Source organism: Phoenix dactylifera, chromosome 6, assembly GCF_009389715.1.
Source record: "Phoenix dactylifera cultivar Barhee BC4 chromosome 6, palm_55x_up_171113_PBpolish2nd_filt_p, whole genome shotgun sequence".
NCBI classification, from domain to species: Eukaryota; Viridiplantae; Streptophyta; class Magnoliopsida; order Arecales; family Arecaceae; genus Phoenix; species Phoenix dactylifera.
In genome coordinates, this window is record NC_052397.1 from 2,430,774 (window position 1) to 2,453,213 (window position 22,440).

Genomic DNA, 22,440 nt, shown 5'->3' on the forward strand with positions numbered 1-22,440 from the left:
GATTAGGAATATAATTTCTTAAGTAAAAAAGTAAAAAAGTGCGGAACAAGGCCATTTGGGGGGAAAAAAAGTAAAAAAGTGACAGGGATTTGGAAAAGCAACAAGGCCATTTGGGGAACTGCGGAACAAACCCTTAGACCAGCACGTGGAGGTGGGGTAGGCATGAGAGGGCAAAGGAGTCGCAGAAGAAGTGGAGAAAGGGAAAAGAACGAGAGAGGGTTTTGTTTTCTTTTGGGCCTTTTGGTTCCTTTCTCCTTTGTTAGAGAAAACTAGTAGAAATAAAGAAAGGGACGAAGGGAGAAGGGTTTCTTTCTTCTTTTATGTTTCCAAAGTTCCCATTTTTTTTTTCAATCATTAATCAATCCTTACATCCCATAAACTATTACACCAATATATAGTCACAGTTGAACGATCCACTCTCCGAGGAGAGAAAGCTCCACCAAATCCCTTCTCTCTCTCTCTGGGTTTAGGGTTTTGGATGTTCTGGACAGGAAAGGGGGCAGAGGATTCTCGCAGGTTTGTCTTAAAGTTGGTATCCTTTTCATTTCCTTATGGTGTTTGCTGTTAATTTGAGGTAGTTTTCGTGATTCATTTCTCTGTGTCTTGGCTTTTTGTATAACGGGTGCGGGAAAAGATTGAATCTTTATACCATTTTTGTGCGATTTGTCAGTCTGGTTTTGTGATCTTTAGCTGAGGGAGGACGACCTGGGTCGCAAATTTTATGGGTGAATTGTTGCTGTGTTTAGATTAAATTATTTATCGGAAATTTTTTGATATTTGTGGAGTTATACAGGCGGAAAATTTTGGAAATTTTCCCCCTACGCTACCATTACCGTCCCCAATTTTGAGTTACTGCCTTAACATATATGGAACTCCTGACTCGATTTAGGAACCACCCTCTCTTGTCTCGTGTTTTCTCCCGGTACCTTTTCCCCCTTCCCCACTATTTTAGGCGGATTCTTATAAGCATCTTTAATTTTGTACCTTGTTGTATTGTGAGATGTCTTGTATTTCTTAGATAACAGAACTCATGGAGCTATGTAATATATTTAGACGTATGACATAAACATGATCCCAGGAACAAAGCTGAATAAGTTGATTTTGTGCAAAAAAACAAGAAGGAAAAACCAGTGTGGCATGATGAGGTTTGATTGGGAGCATGGACATCCATAATTTGCTTGACTGACCATGGCAGAATAGGCATGCAATCTATTTTCTCTCTCTCATTGTTGGAGCCTAAAGGTCCATAGTGTTGTAGTAGTAGATGTTAACACTGATATTTTCCAAGAGCTTTACTGAAAATGTTCGTGCAAATTGATGAGTCATTCGAACAAAGGTTGTGCATATGATATTGCACTTTTTTTTGAATGAAACAACAATCCATTTTAATGTGCCTTATTTGTTTCAGAAACATTGAATTTAGTTCTGTATGATGGGTTGCTCGAATATCACAGTAACATATCATTGAGTATTCCTCGATATACAAAGCTAATGAAGAATAGCCCTAAGCCAGACAAACTCACAAGTTGCTGTAAGCGTGGCATGATGTTTACTTCTTCCAAGGATTGAGAAACTGTTCGATTTTTAGATCACCAGGTGATAGGGCTATTTTTTAGCATGGTAAATTAACCATTCATTAATCTACATGTCTTGATTTGAAATGGGTAGCCCATCTGAATCACAATAAGCAGTTAACTGAGTTGAGCTTGTATAAGTTTGATGTCCTTTACCAAGGGATCTCTTTTGATATTGAAGGGCCTGTAAGGTAGCATCATAACCAGTTTTTTCCAAGTAGATCCATGAACTGCTTGAATTATGGACAGAATGAAGTCATAAAAAACATTTGGATGACTGGTAGTCAAATAGATCAAAGCATCAAGCATGTAACAAGTCTTCTGTAGGAGGTTGCATCTTCTAAGGCATCATTGATGTCTTTCGTAAGCTTAATGTTTTTGCCAGTAGGAAAGGATCTTACTTTGGCTCTTGGTAGACTACCCTTAGCTAATATAATTTTTGGAGATTTCGCAACTACCAAGAGAATATTTACGAATTCCAAGAACTTCCTTGAAACATAATTGAAGGAAATCTTTGATAACCTTTGATGAATTCTGAGTCATATCTAGTGGCATCAGAAAAATAAACAAAAATAAGCACAACAGTGTAACTAGAGTCCTTAACTCATATGAATAAGTAGTCAAGATGGCCTGATTTAGCTAGCATTCCTGAGAACAGATGTAAAATTTGCAAGCCAAATGCAAGAAATCTGCTGCAATCCATAAAATGCTTGCATAGGCAGCAAATATGTTGCCCCTTGTTTCCTCCAAAACTAGGAGGAACATGCATATAAACTATTTTATGCAGTGGATACTACAAAAATGGATCATTGAAGTTGAGTTGATACTAGAGGCCTTCTTCAAACAGAAGCAGTGGCTAAAGGGCATTTGATAAAGACTGAATTTGTAATAGGGGCAAAGGTTTTAGCACAGTCAATCCCTTCTTGTTGGATACCTTTAGCCATGAGACAAGCTTTTGCCACTAGAAGGACCCATCAGCTCAATATTTCATGTCAAAAATCCATTTCTAGCCAATGGCTTCTTTTCTGGGCATTAGAGGATGTAAGGATTGAGTGTGATTGTTTTCCAAAGAAAGTTTGATTTAAGTAGAAGAGACCCATCAACTATTCAACTTACTGGGTTATTCTCCAGGTTGTTTGATTTTAAAAACCCATTAGTTGTTAAAACCTTTTTTTCCTCTAAATTTCAATTCTTCATCAAGTTTGGAAGGGTTCTATTTTAGATTGCTTACTATTACAAAAGAAGCTTTGTTATCTTTCACTCAGTTTTTGTTTTTAGCTGCCATTCAGTGACCAACTTAGTAATATGTACAGAAAATAAGAAGAGGTTTGAGTCACACAAGTTTTCATAATGGGCAGTGGGGAGGTGAATACTCCAACCAAAACTCAGAAGCCAACTTCGACACAGGTCTATATTATGCAACTCAACTCCTGTGCTGCCTCTCAGTGATTCCTGATGGCATAACTTTATTATTTATTCATATACTTGTCCTTTTTTTTTTTTTTGTTTTCTGCAGGAACAACCGCCTAGCAGTCCTGCTATGGTTTATCCTGATTGGGCTTCATTTCAGGTGCTAAGATCTAACCGATCTTCCTTTTGTATGCTTTTTGTCCAAGTCTCCAGTAACCTGGTAACGAAGTTTCTGCTCACTTATAGGCATATTATAATGCTTCTGGAACAAGTCCTATGCCTCCTCCGGGGTTTCTCCATTCTCCTGTGGCATCAAGTCCACAAGGGCGCCCATATATGTGGAGTCCACAGGTATTTGCTATTGCTACTGTTTACCATAATTTTTACAATAAATAATTTAGTTTTAGGTGGATGCTGCAATGATGCATGTCTCAGCTTACAAAGGACAGGGTTTTCTTTCAAAAGGATAGGACAGGGTTTGTTGGTACCCCAGTTCAGATTAACTTTGTTATGAAGTTGAAGATTGTGCTGAAACCCGGAATTGGATGCATACCTAATGTTTTTCTTTGGCAGCAGATAATTTCTCCATATGGGACTCCACCACCATTTGTTGCTATGTATCCACATGGGGGTATTTATCCTCATCCATCCATTCCTCCGGTACTGCGTTGTTAATACTGCATATTTCTTTATGGTTCAGTTGACGTTTTATTTTTTTAGAGCTATTGTTTTCTTGGACTGTTTGGGTTACAGAGATGTTCATTGCTAACTTATGTCTATTTTTTGTTTTTTTAAGGGATCTTGTCCATACAGCCCTTATCCAATGCCATCAGCAAATGGGATTGCAGAAGCTTCTGTGAGTTGTACTTTTATTTTTTCCTCTGCCCCTCTCTGGTTGTGTGTGTGGAAAGGTTGAAAACACCATAATGAGCTTTGTTGATCATTCAACTTAAAGTTGTACAAAAAGGGAATCGGACATGTGGCCTTAGCTCCACTACCCAGAGGATGCTCCGACCAAGGACCTCAAGGATGCACAACAGTAGCAGGAAGAATTGCTGAGGCCTAGTAGTGCAAGATAGGAACCTGGCCAACTTGTCCAATAACATGCCCTGAAAGCTGCCTCAAACACTATATAAACTTAAATTCTACCAGTAAATTTTTTTGGCTTCCACGCATTGCAAGATAGGATCTAAACCAGATTGGTGCTTAACGGGCTGCTCTAAACTCCATAGGACCATAGACATACTGACAAAATTTGTCTGTCTTTATGTGTGATATATGAGATCCAATGGCTGAAGCTTTCCAACTAAATTTCCAGCACTGCAATACTGAAGTGATTATGTTCGTCATTACCTTATCCTGGAAAGCTCCAGAAGTTGCTAGATTCCACATGTCTCTGAAGGGCTAAACATAAGTATTGCACTTGTTGCATCGCTGAGATCATTCCACTACTTGGTTACTTTGATTCATTTGCATAATCAACTATACATTATTTATAAATCTGTGATACGGAGTACGATACCTGGCTGTAATTGAAGCAGGTTAAGATTTATGAATTCATTCTCACCTTTCATTTTGACCATCTACTATCTGGGTGAACTTGATCAACTATTTCTCACCACTTTCTCAGGAAATGAAATTGCATATTTTTGCTGCTATATTTCTCCTCTATTCACACTTGTCAAATAAAATAGCATTACATCGTCTTGGTAAGATGCATTTGACATTTACCTGCAAGCAATAACACATTCTCTATTTGTTTTTTAGTCGCACGCATCAATGTCCTTCCTGAGCTTCTTATCATCCTAGTTTTCCTTTCATTTTCCTTGTCAAATCATCTTTACTAATCTTATCATATACTCATGTACCTCAAGACTTTAATTGCAACTTAAATTTTGCACAATTGTCATTGCTTCTCTCCTCATCATTTTGTACTTCAATCTATAGTAATGAAGAAAAAAGAAATCAGAATTTTTTTCTTACTCATTAATTAACTAAAAACCTCAATTTTTTAATTTCATAATATTGATTTCCAAACAGCTGTTCTGCAAATTTTGTTTTGCATTCCAATGTTCACTGTAGTCTCACCAGTGAATACCTGATCTGGACATAATAAAAAATGGCCTAGAAAATATTGAATGCAGCTTATTAAAAATGTCAAATTGCACAATGACTGCGTATAACAATAAAACATTCTAGTGGTTAGTATTACTGAAAGATTATCTAGTCATGGAGTGGTAAATGGAGCTAATGTTTCACAACCTCAGTAGGTATATTTGTTTCGTAGACATAGAGAGCAGTTTAAACTGTTGTATTTATGGGTTAGGCATATTTTTTCAGGTTGCTGGAGCTAGCGGCGCAGAAACAGATGGTAAGTTGCGTGGAGGTAAGGAAAGGAGTCCTCCAAAGAAATCCAGAGGAAGCTTAGGAAGTCTGAATATGCTTACAGGCAAGGTTAATAAAACTGGAATAGCATCTGGTGCATCTGCTAATGGTGTCTTTTCACAAAGGTGCATTACTTGGTTTTTTTTTTTCTCGAGTGTTTGCTTCACTTCAGACATATTTTCACAAAAATCATGTCTACAGTGGTGAGAGTGGAAGTGAAGGTTCGAGCGAGGGAAGTGATGCCGATTCTCAAAATGTATGTGGAGTAAGCGTTATTTTTTGTTACTCACAACTTGATTTCTCCACTATTCTTTTCTTTGATGATCTATAAATGTCATGATAACGGTGTTTATATTCTGAAACTGTTTAATTGTGGGTGGTTATTGTGGACAAATTTGAATTTCTAAATTAGCCTGTTCTATATCTGACATCTACTAGCAACTGTGCGCCTAGCACAATGGTAGATTCAGTTTTAGACTACTAAATTTTCATTTAATGTTGCTGCTATTCTTGTATATATTATGTATTTTTGGGGGTAAATAAGTTCGATCTTCTACTGTTCCAAAAGTTCTCTTTTTTTCAATTTTTTTTTAAAAAGAAAACATGACATGTCCATAGAATCTGTTTAACTCACATGTTTGATCTTGTCTTTCTAGTTGGAATAAACCACAACCATAACCACACCTGAAAGCTATCTCTATTACATAGTATATCATTTTTATATCCTTCTTTGTTATTTGATCCATTTAAGGACCACTTCCTTTTTGTAGCGAAAAGAAAGACCACTCTCTTTGTTAGTAGCAACTTCTCTAAATCCTTTTTGATGACTTCCATCCAATTTTTAATTTGTCTCTTTTCTTCCTTTTCGACCCTTTGATACAGTTTTAGGGTGCTCGCCTTAGTTGTGCTTCCATATGTATTTCTTTGACATGCCAATATCATAATATCAGTATTATCCTAATCTTTACTGTTCTAATGCGAACTCTTGGGGTGGGGCCTATGCATCTCCACCCCCTACTTTTTCATCTTCCAACCCTGACATATTTGAGCTGCATGAGACTTTCAAATGGACTTCCTCTTGCTTTCCTGATTTTATCGGTTAACCCCTTTTTTAATCAAGGCATCCATTTACATTCATTCTAAAACGAGTAACAAAGAGAAATGAGAAATACATAGAGTAAAGAGGGAGCATGCTCTTTAAATCTATGTCCTCCATGATGTCGAATGAAACTATCCATGGAATCGTGCGCCGTGTGAAATGTAGATCATCGCCGTTCTTAACCGAGACTCAGGTTAAGCTCATCTTGTTAGGTGGGACCATGGCCACCCACCAATGCTCCTTTCTCTTGAATAAGTCATGTGCATTCCATGTGCTAAAACTGTAGTTATAATGGTCATGCCCTCAACCGATATAAATCATTACAACATTTATATTAACATGTTACAAAGTGAAAAAAAGAGAAAAAGGAAAAATGTATCTTTTTTAATATGTTGTATTGTTCCAAGAGTCTTCTTAAACTGATATGCCAACATATAAATATTTTCTATAGTGAAATTGTTTTAAATGATAGCTGTCTAGGCTTAAGCATTCTCTGCTTACAATGGGTGCATGATCTCTTAATCATATGTTTTTCAATTATAAGCATCCATGTTGCACTAAGCGAACTACTTCCAAAGTTAGTGTGGAAGGTTAGATGTGCATGGCGAAGAGTCATATTTCATATGCTGACAATGTAATTTATTAGAAAAGACTGTTTTCTTTGATGAAGATTAGAAAAGACTGTTGAACGCCATTCGTTTCATCTTTATTCTCCTCTAATTAGTATTTAAGTTCCAAGCATCCTATTTTCCATCTCTGAGTAAATTTCAATTTATCTGCTAGGTTTTATAGAGCTAGAAGACATTATGCTGTGTCCTGGACCTGTGGTTGAGTATTCTTCTTTTTTTTCCCCCCTCCCTCTCTTATTTTATCTTTAATGCACACAGGATAGAGCCTAAACAACTTAGTGCTCAAGCTTGTTTGCCGTCCAAAACTGTGTTCTAAACATAATTTCTTTGCATTCCAATAGTTATCAGCAAGATATCATTATCTTGTACTCATGTTCCCCCAGATTAATGAAAAACACTTACAACTTAGATATTTGCTTGCAGGGTTCCCAGCGAAATCATGGTTCTGAACATGGTTCAGGCGATGGTATGATTGAAGCATATAGAGTTCCTTTCTCTAACAAGAATTCCAGCATGACCATAAATTGTTACTGGTATATCATTTGTGGCTGCAGAGGAAGCTCAGAAAGGCAGCACTGCTCGAACCACATCAAATGAAGTTACACATACACCATCTACGCCAATTGTGTCGAACCCAACTGTGCCATTTGTGACAATCCCACCGGGTGGCCTTGCTGGTCCAACCACCACCCTGAACATTGGGATGGACTACTGGGGAGGTTCTGCTTCTATTTCTGCACTCCGAGGCAAAGTTCCTGCTGCCCCATCTATGGCACCCTTGGTTCCATCTGGTCTTGCAGGTTCACAAAACAGTGTTCCACCTGATCCTTCGATGCAGGTAGCAAGCCCTGAAACTGCATTCTCTTTCATATTTTTGTTTTCTTAGACTTATTTACCTTTTTTCCTTCCAATCTAAGGATGAAAGAGAACTGAAGAGACAAAAGCGAAAACAATCTAACAGGGAATCTGCACGCCGCTCACGATTACGTAAGCAGGTATATACCATCACTTAGTTTGACCAATGTTGGCAAAACTCCCATATCTTTCATGTAGTTGCAATTATTTGTGACATTGAAGTTTCTAAACTATAGTTATAAACTAATATCTGACACATGCAGTATCCAAGTTGGAGTGATGGATGGTTGTTGTCCCATCCATGTAGGAAATGTTTGGATATGGTTTTCCACCGTTTGAGCAATATCATTATCCGGAAGGATAAATGCACTAGTTTTTAGTGGAGGTATTCTGTTTCTCGGTACAACAGTATGTGTTGTAAGAGGGTGCATTTAAAGAGTTTTATATTTACCAATACAGTGTATTAGTAAAGGCTAAACAACACTGGCTGGCTTTACCCATCATCAAAATATCCTCTTTTGAACATATACAATCTTGTTTTTCTTGTATCTGAAACGTTAGATGTTTAGTAGTAACCATATCTTTTAATAGTGTGAAGCTTGCAGCTTTTTTCATATGCTCATGCTGCCAGTAGAGGATATGGACATAAGAGATACCACATATCTAACTTCTATGTGGCAGAAAGGATATTGAGTGGACTGGCAACTTGTGATCATCATTATTAATTGTTAAGAAGCTCTTCTACTATAGTTAATATATAAAGCTTCTTGATTGTTTCACTAATATGAAATGATCCCATCCAGGCTGAATGTGAAGAACTCGCCAATCGTGTGATGACTCTAAAAGAGGAAAATAATTCACTAAAAGAAGAATTGGAGCGTATGCACGGGGATTGTGATAAATTGACATCAGAAAATGCCAGTCTTGCTGTAAGTCTTGGCCTGTACCTCTTACCTCTTCCATCTTTGGTTAGAACATGTGTGTTCTATATTCCTTCTTTTTGGATTCTATTTCAAGCCTTTGTACCCCCTTTTTTTCCGAGCAACTATTTCAAGGCTTTCTATGTGCTGTTTGAATACATGCAGGAGAAACTTAGAAAACATTTGGGTGAGGAATCAAGAGCAGATGAGCAAGTAGATCCTGTTTGTGGAGATGGCTGAAAGCTGCTAGTTTGATTCGGTCCACGATATCAGTGGGTTTACCTGCATCTAACATCTGACTTTTATTAACTCGTGTGTCTTCAGTCGTGTTGATCATTTTGTTTCTCTTGTTTCAGTGTACAAGGGGCTTAATAGGGTCATTGTCTTGGGGAACATAGGTGATTGCTGAGAGGTTTCTAACAGAAGGTTCTGATAAGTGTATCGTCTGATTGATGTGGAAGGTTAGGCAGGCTTTTGGTCTGTCCACTGTAATTCTTTATCTGTGAATCTCAAGCTTATTGTAACGAATATGTGGTCTTGGTGGAGCTGGCCAGCTTTTCATGGCACTAGATCTTCATCGACAACCTTGACAAAAATGGACTACGATAAATTATTGAAGATATCTAACATGTAGTGATGCATCAACATTTTCATGATGTGTCCAATCTGGAAGAAGATTGTAATATGTACATCAGAACTGTATGAGTTGTCTTTGCTTTGAAGCTAATCGATTAGGTTCTGTTGACATACATTGGCTACACAAGTAATGCTCATTATTGGTTGTTTCTTCTTTCAATCTGTTTTGGCTTAATAATCAAATTCTCAGTAGTTATGAGGTTATCGCAATCTTACCCTTAGTTAAATTGGTTGGTTTTGCATGTTTTATGCTAGATAACCTCTATTGGGTTAAATGAAATTGTCAAATTTGCTGCCGCAAAGACCCTAAAAGTAATTGGTGCTGGTGGAACAGACATGCTTGATGACCGATTATTAATTCAGCAAGAAACCAGTATCAGAAGAGTGGTCCAATTCAGGTTCCATCACTCATGGTAGGAGGTCTTGTTGCTGTCTGATCTGCTAGGTGTGCTTGCTTAAGTGATAAGGGGTGCAGGGATTACTTCTACACATGCAGTTTTCACATGGTACAATCTGATGCTTCAGCTGCAATTTTCCTTGGATGAATTAAATTTCTTCTGGTCTTATATTGCCACGGGCCAAAAAAAAAAAGAAAAAAAGAGTCAAGTTTCATCACCCTTCTTGTCCTTGTATTGCACTGTGCATCATTTTATAATTTGCGCCACCCTTTGAGCTCTTGACTCTACCACAAATACTTTTTCTGCATCAGTTTTCTTCCTCTGCGTTTACCACTGTACGATGAGTGTTCTTTTTTTTAATTGTATTCTTTTAGGATGCAATAATATTAAATAAAATAGATGAGATTGCAATGAACCGCCTCGACCTCTTTTACAGCCAAAGAAAACTTTTTTTCTTACTTTGTCTCCACTAAGAGTGGGGAACTTTTCTTACATTGAAACTCTTTTGTTAACATATTTCTGAGAGCATAATCACGAGTTGGGTGCTGGAGAATCATTCCATTAAACAATAAAAAAATTCTGATTTAGAATGTAGCTAGCATTTTCATTGATGTATTCCAATAGAATTGAGTTTTTTGGGATGTTAGAAGTTCTGATTAGGAGGTGATTAACTTGTAATCTGATCTCTACTTGAATGGAATTGCAGCCTTTCCAAGCAAGAAAATATGCAGACAAGAAAAAAAAATATGGGTATCAAATTCAAGTCTACCGTATCCACTTGCATCTATGCTAAAAATAATAATTTACTATAATGCCAAGACAGTAGTAGAAATGTCTTGCTCCCCTCTGTATTCCATCGTTCCTAACCGTCCACCGATGCGGACCGTCGAATCGATCGATGTCGATCATTTAATCCGAGCCGTAAAGATGAACATGAAGAAAGGGCATCGGGTCAGATGTATGTGTGGGGGCGTACCGCGGCACACCGCCCGAGCTGTCCTCGCTCGGTCCCGGGACCACCGGATCCGACCCGACAGCGCGATCTGTTTGGGATCCAGGGCGGCGCAGAATCCGACAAGTGGCGTGCAGCGGCCCCACGCGTTTCCTTTTAAGAGAATTGGACGGTTGGTGGTGGCCGACCACACGGGCAGTGGGTCAAGCCGGCATGCTGGGCCCAACGAAGAATTTGTGTGCTTCTAGCGGGTATCTTAAAGTATGTCTTGGCAACAACATAATCCAACCGCCGAGTGTCGCCTCTCAATCCTTTTCCACTTTACAAGAGCTGAGGCGTCACGTTGACACCCTCGTAGCCACATAACGCTACGGCCTCGCCGTTAACACCGCGGCGCAAAGGTCTTGGTACTCTTGGGGGGTTGAAACCTGGAGGGCGACATTTCTACTGTATTCTTCTATCCAATCAAGAAACAAGTTTAAGGTCCTCCAAGAACTAATGAACTATATCTATCCAATCATAATTCCTCGTTAGGCCTAGTTTGGGAACGGAGTAGACCTTAACCATGAAATTAGTGGCCACTAATGTTGGCCATGATAGGTATTTGGCGGCTTGCCTAAGATTTTTTTCTTGGAATCTAATCTATTTCCAAAATTGGCATCCAGGAAGGCTCCTTGTGGATAATATTAATTATAAGTGGCCTAATCCACCTGACAGGCCACTTATTAGCAATACTAATTATATTGGTTTATTATGGGAGGTTTGGACTTTGGACGTATGATAGCTACTAATGGCGCTTGTGGAGCATTGAAAATGCAAAATTTTTTACATGATAAAACTCAATCAAGAAAAAGTAATGGGATGAACCAAAAAAAAATAAAAATTAAAAAGAAAGGTACAATGCTACAATTGGCTCTCTCATATACATACATACATACATACATACATATATATATATATATATATATATATATAGAGGTATGTATGTGTTCATGTATATGCATCACTATAAATCGCTTATAGATGTAGTAGTTTCTAGGTGGTCCTTCCCATGGTAAAGCTTCCAATACTAATGATGAATGGAGAAAGAGAAATAGAAAACTACAACATCTATTAGTAAATTTTACGAGTTTCTAGGGCTAGGCTCGCATTTGTAAGTACGTGCTTCCGTTGGAGGCACTTTATAATTGGTGCAAGCCACCTAACACGCTAAAAATATTAGCAACTTGCATGGAAACAATTTTTTTTTCTTGCTAAGTTCCCAATGATTCAAGTGATAGCTTGATGCAAATGGATAACTATAAAATAGGCGCAACTTGATTTTTTTTATTTTTAAATGAAAGGTGCGGGTTAAACTTTAAAAAACATAAAAAAACCATGACTGCCGATATATATGAATGTGGTATCTCTAGAGGATAAGACTTCCCATACATCATCGTAGCAGAGATGGAGGAGGCTGGCTTTAGCTCCCGGAAATTATGGGTTAGGCTTGGCCTTTTGTTCGGAGGTCAATGAAACAGATTCCAAGTAGAACGAGGAGGACCACAGATCAATTAATGAGAACAAGCCCTGCAGTTTTGGACCGTTAGAGGGGTTCACAGGCAGTGAGCCGACGAGGAGGAAGGCAGACTTGTCAGTCCAGCAGCTCAAGAGTTAAAAACTCACCAAATCATGAGTAATTCAGGGCTGTGGGCCCTTCCATCATGTCATAATATTGGACTCTGGGGAGGTGCCATTGATGAGCTAGGGTTTTCATAGCCCTGGCTCAGCTGAATGTCAAAAAACAATCTTAATGGTGGCCTTTGTTGCTTCAGTTCAGGCCTCAGTCTATGGTTTAGGGTTTTCACAACCTTGCTGTTCATTAATTACCAAAAGTTTTACAAAGAAAGACCTTGGGGGAGTGATAGCACCTAGGTCATTGCCTCAGCATAGATAAAGCAATTAATTATCTGGATGATTTCTATTTTCATAGGGTATAAGTTTGAATCCTGCTAAGATGTTTTAGTATTTTCAGACTATTGAAAAGAATAGTATGAAAGTTCATGTAGCTATATGGGCAGGACCTAGTACTCAAGGACTATAAAGCCTTTGGTGAAGTAGACCAGGGGTCTTTATTTATAGCTGACCTTCTTTCTCTCTCTCTCTCTCCCTCCCTCCTGCTGAGTAATGGGCAAAATATCTAACTTCATGTACTACTAAGTTAGAAGCCTGACTTAGTATGGGTTTGAGATAAAATGTGACAAGGCATACATCCAATGTTGTTGAAGCCCTAATGGCCTCAGAACCAGGGATTAAGTCTTGTGTGCCTCCATCATGGCATAAGACATATGGTACTTCTCATGTGAAACAATTATAAATATCATATCCCAAGTCATGTATGTATATGCCTATAATGTTCTAACTATATTTTCATAATTTAAGTTGCTTTTTAACTACAATTTGCAATGGCCGCCACCTAAAGTCAAATATATTACTATGTTTATTAAAAGTACATATCCGAGTCTCATGTCTTTGTTTGTGCATTGAACCATGTTTACTATACCTAAATCAAAATGTCCAATAGAGGATTCTGCTTCTACTAGTGGAGGATTTGGTGCTGGCTGGACTCATAACAAACAAAGAGCTTTTTGCTCAAAATCAAACAAAGATCATCTAGCCCTATCTTGCACACTGAATAAGATCGATCTAGAATTCAGTCCAAAAAATTTTCAAATTTTGTTCTACGTTGTACGCTATTCAAATCCGACCTAATATTGAATCCAAAATCCTTTGAACACTCATAATCCCGGCCTTAATATCAGAATTCATATTCTAATCTGGTTGCGACCTTACAGTACGGGGACAGGTTTACTTGTTGTGTACCAATGTGTATAAATGACACCCTCAAGTACTTGTGGATAAGTTTGGTTCATCCTGAGCTAAGGCACAAACAAAATGCTGGATCTAAATGGGATTGCAAATGAGAATGCTTCCATAAGCTGTCCTAATAATAAGTTTCCTTTATGTATGGTCCCAACTTGGCATGTCATGTGACCTGCTAGCACCTAAAAACCAGCTTCCAGTTGGGTACATCCTTTTCAACCCATCCAGGGTTTCAAAACCCTTCTTTCCACTCCTTGGTTATCGAAATACGAACCTAACCACCTCAACCTCCATGACTCAATGTGAGCAGTGCAACAGGTCGTTGGTTTGCATCATATCATTAGACATGTGTTTATATGCACACAGGGAAAAAAAAGAGAAAAGTTTGCTACCTTAAAGCCAGTGTCATGACCCTTTTCACATGACAAGAAACCCTATTTCTTCAGAGCAACTTTGTAAGATGCAGTGTCCAAGAGGTGAGATGATTGGTAACTGTCCCAGAGTGAGACTTGTCCACTGTAGCTAAACTTTCTGGATGGCATCTTAATCATTAGCCATTACAAGAAAATTCAGGAGTGAAATTTGCTAAAAAACCACAAGTCGATCATAGCTAGTCATATAGGAAAGAACTAAGTAGAGACAAGTGTCAAATAGTTATAGTAAATCCAAGCTTTGGTTGGATGCAAATCCTAGTGGGATGATTAAATTTTATATGCTCCTTGAGTGCAATTGATAGATTAAAATTTTATGTGCCTACTTTTTTAACTCTTAAAATTTTCTATGCCTGCCCTTTTTAACTCACTTTCTCTTCCATCGACCGATAGCCAATCTTCTCCTTTTCGCAACCTAGTTGCCCAACTCTCAAGCAAACTGAGCTTGAGTGGTACTTGACAGGAGGAGAACAATAGGCTCGAAAGATTTCAGTGTCCCTTCAGGAAAAATTATAGAGAAGGAGCAAAGGACTTCATGAAAAATAACTTATAATATCTGAAAAAATATTTATATTTGTAGGCATATCTACTCTAAATATTGTTCTCGAGCTTTGTTATAGGCTAACCGGCTCAACAACGAAAGCAGTCTATACACCTTTGATTTCAAGTGTATAACCAAATGAACTTCTTAAGTCAACAAAAAATCAAGCATGATATACAAAACTGTTAACCGGGTTTTGTGACTTACACCTGCTCGACATGGCTCACTAGTAACGCATGATGAATACATTAGATAATAGAGCTCCTAATTTTAGTGGCATCTTTCTTTTTTGCTAATCACATCATGGTCAATGCAAATAAATATTCTCCAAGTCTAAGACTTAGAAAAAAGAAATTTAGATGAAAAGATAATGAAATCTTATTTTACATGACATATGCTTTTGATGTTTCTTTTTTATTTTTTTCTTTTTCTACTTAATTCGTCCAGCCAGGTAGGGAAATATACATTTACCCTCTCAAATAAGAATCTATCCTTTGTATTCTTAGACTCGATACTGGTAATCACTATCTTGCATAGGTTAATACTGCATGAAAATGTTCTTGGTCATGTGCTGTGGCAAAACAAGTTTGGCTCCAGAATACATTATTCTATCACATGAGGATTGTTCTTGTAGTATCATATGGATGTCCTGCCTTCCTCAGATGTGAATGTGAACTCATAAAGAGCATCACTATATCGAGGTGGAGCTTCTCAAATAAAATTATGAAACATCAACATAGATGCCTATATGATTTAAAGGTTGGCAATAGAATGAACACGGAATTGATATCAATATAATCCTTTTGAACTTAAAAAAATTGCATTATTCAAGGAGAATTCTTCATCATTAAAATAAGATGGATATCTCATCATACATCAATGGATTGGGACTTCTGGTGGGAGAAATCCGTTTTTCAGTGCTTAACAAAGTCTACTATGAACCAATGCAACTAAAAAGGATGAGGTTAATTTACTCGTAATTTTTCAGTTAAGGTAAACTTCTTTTGTAGAGATGCGTTTACATATAAAGCACCAACATATTTTCTGATGTAGGCTTATTATTTGCCAATCAAGTTGCACCAATCAAGAGAATCAAATGTGATCCATAATTATATCTAAAACCAATAAAAGATATACTAATGTAACCCTAACACACAATAATAGTAGTCTAAACCAGGTATTGAATCCCTTTATAAACTACTACGAGGTATATAAACCTTACTCTTCTTTCTTTCCCTTAATTTTTTATGGTGAGTGGAGCATAAGGCTTAGTTCCATTAATCAACTATTCTTAAGAACATATTTGCAATTTTATTCTAGCAGTGAGCTTTATTACGGGGCTGTATAGATCTTATACTGGTTGAAGACCATCCAAACAAATGGGACATAAACTTCTCGACGTACAGTTTTTCTTACCATATGGTAGCCTTAATACAGCTCTCATAGAGTTTCCCAAGTAATCCCATTTTCCATGTTTAGGAATCTGTGTCCCATTCTGTCCTATTGCATCAAGATAGCTCACAAAAATAAAATATATGTATGTGGAGAGACAAACGCTACACTGGAAATGAGAGCTGCATGATAGCTGTGCATATGACAGAGAAAAGTAAATGAAAACATTCAAGATGAGCGACTCACTCTGACTCCTATGATCTCATATGGCCTCCAAAACTACATCATGCAGTGGTCCCCTGTACCACCATAGCTTCTGTGTCAGTATAGGGACTCCAATGTCCTCTCTTTATATGCAAATAGTATGATTTATAGCCAGAAAGTCACACCAGACAGGGCAGTGCTATTCTTTTTAAAAAAATTTCCTTTGTTCATGGTGATGATAGTAGAAAGAGTATCCTACTTATTAAAGGGACTGCCCACTTTTCCCCACCAAGAATTCCACAAGAAAAACAGTGTCATTCCTTTTCTTAATTCTCTATCCCCATACCCTTTCCTCTGCCACCTCTGACCTCCCCCAGCATCAGTCTCCCAACCTCTGCTTTCCATAATTAAACGTCACTACATGCCACTATACATGACCACCCCATAGCAAGTCATCCCCCTCCTTTTCTCTCTGTCTCGTGTACTTGAAGGCAAACAACACCCATGAGGCCAGTTCCCCACGGAGCAGTGGAGAGGAAGCATGCAGCACTCTAGTTGGTATGTGCTTCAGATCTCAGGCCAATTCTCTTCCATATGATGATGCTCTCTTTGAAATTCCAATTCGATTTCAAGCTTTGATGGTGCTTTATTTGTAATTCTTGTTGTTACGGGGCTTTAATGATGGTTTCTAAAATTCAGCTTTGATGGATTGTAGATTTGTTGCTTCACATAGTGTTTGGATGCAAGAGTTAGTTGCTAGAGCATGGCTTTTGAATCTTCTTTTCTATTCTCCTGGAAAGGTTAAGTATTCTTTGTGAATTCTGATGCTGGATGTTTTTTCGATGAGTTTCTTGGTTCTGGATGACTTTGATGACTCTCCTTTAATGACTCATGTTGGGCAGGGTTCTCTAATTTTGCAATTTTAGGGTGTCCAATTCTCCGGTATAAGCATTTTATATGCCAATGCTCAATGTGGTTTGTGTGATCCAATAATAGTTTTCTATAAATAAAAAATCTAACAAAGGATAAAGGATCACAATGTAATTAGGATTTTCATTTCCAAGTGCAGTCCTTCTTGTTATGGTTGGAGTAGTTTAGCATCTTCGCATATTAGGATGTTGCTGTGATCTTAGATTATTACTAAACCTTTAATTTTGTTTCATTATGCTTCATTTGTGTGCTCTTATGCTAACCTGCTCATCTGTTACCACAAAATTGGATTAATTTCCGAGTTCTTCTACAAGACGCTCGGAGAATGAATTTACCTGGCAGTCGAGCATTCAAGGGATTGATCACTGCCGTCCTGTATACAATTGCTAACTTACTAGGATTTCAAGTGTCTAAGCCTCCTTGGTTTGTCCTTGAACTCCTTCACCCATATTCTCATGTACCCTGACTTATCTACTTGTTTATAGGATCCTATCATTCTTCTAATTCTTACTGGTAAACAGAGTTCTGAATCACAAGTAAAATTTGGCTTTTTTTCAAGAAAAAGGTTGCATTTGATTAGCATTTAAAACCACTTTTCAACATCATTCTTTTTTTTCCACCTACATTTTAGTTTTTGAAAGATTGTGTTCCTCTTGCCCTTTTAAGAGTCACTCTAAAACTTGGTTCTTTTGGAATAAAGATGATGCTCTGATTTTCTTTCGTTATATCTCCAGTTTTTTTGTTTTGGTTTATCTTGGATTTGCCCTTTTTTTTTAGCTTCAAGAGCTAAGGTACATAATCTCTGGTTAGCAAATTTTATTCAATTAATAAGGTCTAAAAATATTAGAAAACGTAAAATTACTGTTGTTTGCCTTTTTCGATTTCTATTATCGTGCAACTGTATCTGAAACTTTTCATGATTAGTGTTGCTTCATTAAAGTAGTTTGGAAGTCTACTTGAAGTTTCAGTTGGCATGCATCAGCAAGGCATGCTGTGCCGTATCTCATGCCAATATAGCTTATTTCAGAAAACTTGTATATTTTTGTTGTACCAATTCAATATCTAGCCTGCACCGCTACTGAAATGTGAAAGGTGTATATATATATATATGTGTGTGTGTGTGTGTGTGTAGAAATGTCTATAGACTCATTTGGCTTTCTGTCTAGAGGCAGTCATGCCTTTGGCTTTGGTTGTGGTCATCTGAGTACGCATGCACATGGATGTTTCTTCCTTTTCGAAGTCATCTAAAGCCTATGTTTCTTTTTAGAAACCCTTTTTTTAATATGCTTCTTCGCGAAAGTTTTCCTTTTAACAATTTTGTGGTTTACATCTTCTTTAACATTCTCATTAACTCAATGATTGGCCAATGACAACCCTAACTTTATCCAACAAGATCTGTCTTCTCCGTGCGGTATTGTCCCTAAATATCAAAACCATAGAACTCAAGAGTTATACGACCAGCTAGCATCAACCCTCTTGATTGGTGCCAACCATCAAGACCAAGGTACACCATCCCGGTATCGATCCCCGCATCGGTATGCCCAGTATGGGGTCGGTTTGGCGCACCGAGTGTTGGTACGCCCCTTGTACTATATACCGATTCCAAACCAATACGGTACGGTATGTTCCATATTGTCCAATTCAGTATAATATGATGTACTACGATCAAGACTACCTTTCAGCAAGAGAGTGACCTTCTAAGAAACCTGAAAACTAGTTAATGAACAAGGAAATCTACCTTCCTTCATAGTTATAGAATTTGTGCTTTTAAAACTTGGGAGTGGAGAGCAATGCTCCAGAGATCACCAAAACTCAGGAGAAGCCTAAAATACATGAATCTCCTCAAAGATTCCATGTTCTTTTATCAGTTGTTTTCCAATTAATTTCGTTATAGGTGGACCTCAAGACAAATGAGGACTCAACACAAACCTCCACTACCTTCATGTGCAAAACCATAATAAAGTCTTCACTGATTGTTTTTGTGAGCCTTTCTTTCTTTTTTCTCGGCTGGGTTGGGGTACAGTACTTTCAGACCGGAACAGTAATTCCAACATGTCCCTCCTCCGGCACATGGTTAGCAGAGGATTTATATTGACAATTTGCAAATAAAAATTTGGGTATTCGATGACCATGATTAGTACTTATTCTTTTTTTCCCAAGAATTTTCTTTTTATTTCTGGACGTTTTGGGCTTCACAATCTCGTTAACAATCCATAACATGCAGCTTGGATGTAGTACAGGTCGTTAGCATGATATGTTTCATCTAAACTTGCTTAAATTGCTAGATTTTATAGGTTTTACCTTATATTTGTTTTCAAATGTCCATGAATGAGTTTTACCAGCTAAATTGTACTGCTAGATCCTAGAATTAGATTCTCCACAGTAACTGCAACAGCCCTGTAGAGAATAAAAACTACTCTAGTAATCAGTATAATTCTGAAGAAATAGTCCATCTGCCTTGCTTAGCCACTTCATAAGCTCCCACATAAGCGAATATATGATATTTTTCCACCAGGACATGTATAACAACTCAAATCATATGCTCTGAATATAGGACTTGTCACTTGTAATACTATAAGTGCATCCAAGAAATCATATGATTTTTTTCTGTAGGGTCATATGCAGTTCTTCATTTCCTCTATGTAGGTTCTAACATGAGAACTTGTGGGATAAAAGTGGATATTCTTGGATAACCTAAAACATGGTATCACCTCATGCATGATATCTGTTCTAGTTCATATGCATGGCTTGATACTTAATCTGAGTCCACAGCATACAAAAGCCAAGCTCTCTTTCAAAGTTACTAAACATATTTTTTACTTGTGAATGCAGCTGAAGAAGGCACGCATCCTAGCAGATAAGCATTTCCTCTGGGCCTCAACATGAACACATATAACCATGAAGCATCTGAAGATGTGTCAGAAGTCAGCAGTCCAGTGGCTTCGAACATCTCTATCCAAGAGTCCTTCCAATGCCACAACAAGAAGGATCCAGCCATCTCTCTCCAACCTATGTCGCTTGACCTCTCGCTCACCGTCAAGGCAGTATCATCATCAGCAGCTGTTATTTCCTTCTCAAGCACAAGCGAGAGCAGCAGCGAGGCGCGAGCTTGCAATGTTCCCAACCCCCAAAGAGTCTTTTCCTGCAACTATTGCCAGCGTAAATTCTTCAGCTCCCAGGCCTTGGGTGGCCACCAAAACGCTCACAAGAGGGAACGAACACTAGCGAAATGGGCTCTTAGAATGGATGCCTTCCCGTACACTTATGCAAGTATTGCATCACTGCCGCTCCATGGTTCTGCACTCCACTCTTTGGGAATCGAGGCTCACTCTTCAACGCATCAAGGCATGGTTGAAAAGAAGGAAAGCCGGAGCGGTTCAAAGATTCACCGGGGCTTGCACGGTTCAATGCCGGTCTTTGTAGCGGATGATGATGCGAATTTTTATTGGCCTGGGAGTTTCCGGCCATTGGCAAACTCAGGCTTTGAACTGTTGGGAAATTCAAATTTGAATTGTGTAGCCAGTGACCCGCGGCCAGTTGAGGAGCCTGATCTTACTCTCAGACTTTGAGTGGTTGATCTTGATTGCTTTCTCTACTATTTGCTTTTTTATCTTGGTATTCTTATTTTCCTGTGCAAGTGCTTCTTCCAAGGTACATTAAGGTATGTGATAGAACAAAGGTCTTCACTGTTTTTTGACCTTTCTTCAAGCTAAGCTTTGTTTCCAAGTTAGATCGCACTCTATCTGGAGAAATTTTAATTTGCGTACGTTATGTTTATGTGGGCGTTGTATGTATACTTGGTTATATTTCAATTCTAGTGAGTGATGTATTTTTTCTATCCTCTTCATTCTATTCATCTGACTTCTATATATCATAAATGGTTTTGTTATTTAAGGTATGAAGTAGAAGTGTTCTCTGTGTCCAAACTTGATGCCATATGAAAGTTGGAGTATATACGAGATGTGCTCGTCGCATCAGACGATTTAGCACACGTTGGAGCTTGTGAAGAGCGATGGTTAGCTATTTCATTGTGGCGTTTTTGTATCAGCAGGATGGGGGGGGGGGAGCTAACTTCTTGATCTACCAATGCAAGCTAGAGTTTGTTGAAATAGCATTGTCCAAACTTATCAAACATTTTACATCAGAAAAATTGTAAATGACTTCAACTGAAATCATAGCAGCATTCCTCTTTGAAGAAAGTTACATTTGAGCAACTCTTTTGGTGCTCCTACATTAGCAATTGTTTGCAGCATTCTTCTTAGACCCTTTGAATTAAAGAACGTATATTTTTACATGTAAATATAAGCAAACTATGATTTTGTTCTCATCGGTCTCTCTGTTTCAGACGGTAAAAGTTGAAATCTCTACCGTGATAGGAGGAATTCTGCTCAGGCTTACGCTAATAATGTGGAATTTTATTACACTATGAATCCCATTTACAGGTGAAGCTTTGCTGAGTTACTCGACCAGAGATCGTACGAAGTAGAAGACATGGCCATACTGGCTGTGAGTCTCTTCTCCTTCCTGTTCCATTCGTTGTTCTTCTGTGCTATTCCACCAATGTTGCGTGGCCTTCAGCCTATTTTCATGGCTTCTGTGCCTTTTCTTAGCTCATCCTTTAAGATTCTTGAGCAACAAATGTATTTCAAGCACATTTGCCTTTTCAAGCAGCCAAATCAAATGGATCTCAATCTGTGTTGCCATGCTTTCTCATGTTTCAAGCAACAGAGGCCTGTTGGGAAAAGCCAAGACTAGGCTTTTATGAATGGAATTAACAAAGATCAGGTAAGGTGTATGCGAACTTTTGTTGATGGAGAGAAGTCGAATCCATCACCACCTGCGAGAAACAGCTTAGCTTGACCTTGATTAGATTCACTTAATGAGTCCTAGCTGTGACTCCCTTTGATGGTGTTGCAACCGCCAACAAGCAATGAAATGGTTCACTGGGTTAGTTGGTTTGTGGGCCAAAGTTGGAACAGCTGCGATGCTGTGACTGTTCAATATTATAAGTGGGTTAAGAATTTTAACCAAATCATCAGCCTCTGTCCTTGATTCAACACCATTAACTCTAGCATGGAAGTTTTATGGTCAAATAGAAAACATATTCTTTGGTGAACTGCTTGGAAGATCTAACTCAGGAGTTCATTAGGGCATTTCATTGAAGTTAGCCAAATCATTGTACTTTGTTCGATTATAGCAACTATAGTCACTAAAAAACATGT

General features: G+C 38.1%; 2 protein-coding genes across 6 annotated transcripts; both read left to right on the forward strand.

Moving 5' to 3' along the window:
• The first annotated feature begins 226 nt into the window (after nt 1-226).
• Nucleotides 227-9,668, forward strand: LOC103713331 (bZIP transcription factor 1-B-like). Of its 4 annotated transcripts, XM_039127102.1 has the most exons (15): nt 227-516; nt 2,888-2,981; nt 3,091-3,144; nt 3,231-3,335; nt 3,561-3,644; nt 3,781-3,840; nt 5,325-5,355; nt 5,434-5,494; nt 5,571-5,625; nt 7,521-7,563; nt 7,652-7,935; nt 8,015-8,092; nt 8,756-8,881; nt 9,038-9,144; nt 9,229-9,668. In XM_039127102.1, exons 2-14 carry the CDS (start codon nt 2,925-2,927, stop codon nt 9,110-9,112), a joined length of 1,113 nt encoding a protein of 370 aa, XP_038983030.1. In that variant the 5' UTR covers nt 227-516; nt 2,888-2,924; the 3' UTR covers nt 9,113-9,144; nt 9,229-9,668. The 4 variants fall into 4 exon arrangements, with proteins under 4 accessions (XP_038983030.1, XP_038983029.1, XP_038983028.1 ...); XM_039127101.1 differs by having other exon boundaries at nt 5,325-5,494; nt 9,038-9,148; XM_039127100.1 differs by having other exon boundaries at nt 228-516; nt 5,325-5,494.
• A 6,867-nt stretch (nt 9,669-16,535) lies between these two features.
• On the forward strand, nt 16,536-21,067 carry LOC103696692 (zinc finger protein 4-like). 2 transcript variants are annotated; one of them, XM_039127104.1, is made up of 3 exons: nt 16,536-16,846; nt 17,004-17,088; nt 20,051-21,067. In XM_039127104.1, the coding sequence occupies exon 3, from the start codon at nt 20,101-20,103 to the stop codon at nt 20,785-20,787; it is 687 nt and encodes a 228-aa protein (XP_038983032.1). In that variant the 5' UTR covers nt 16,536-16,846; nt 17,004-17,088; nt 20,051-20,100; the 3' UTR covers nt 20,788-21,067. The 2 variants fall into 2 exon arrangements, with proteins under 2 accessions (XP_038983032.1, XP_008776604.1); XM_008778382.4 differs by lacking the exon at nt 17,004-17,088 and having other exon boundaries at nt 16,548-16,846.
• Nucleotides 21,068-22,440: the final 1,373 nt, after the last annotated feature.

Coding starts and splice junctions, on each gene's coding strand:
- LOC103696692 (XM_039127104.1), top strand. CDS start 20,101: ATGAACACATATAACCATGAAGCATCTGAAGATGTGTCAGAAGTCAGC.
- LOC103713331 (XM_039127101.1), top strand. CDS start 2,925: ATGGGCAGTGGGGAGGTGAATACTCCAACCAAAACTCAGAAGCCAACT. Junction 2,982..3,090: donor AGAAGCCAACTTCGACACAG/GTCTATATTATG, acceptor TGTTTTCTGCAG/GAACAACCGCCTAGCAGTCC. Junction 8,093..8,755: donor GCTCACGATTACGTAAGCAG/GTATATACCATC, acceptor GATCCCATCCAG/GCTGAATGTGAAGAACTCGC.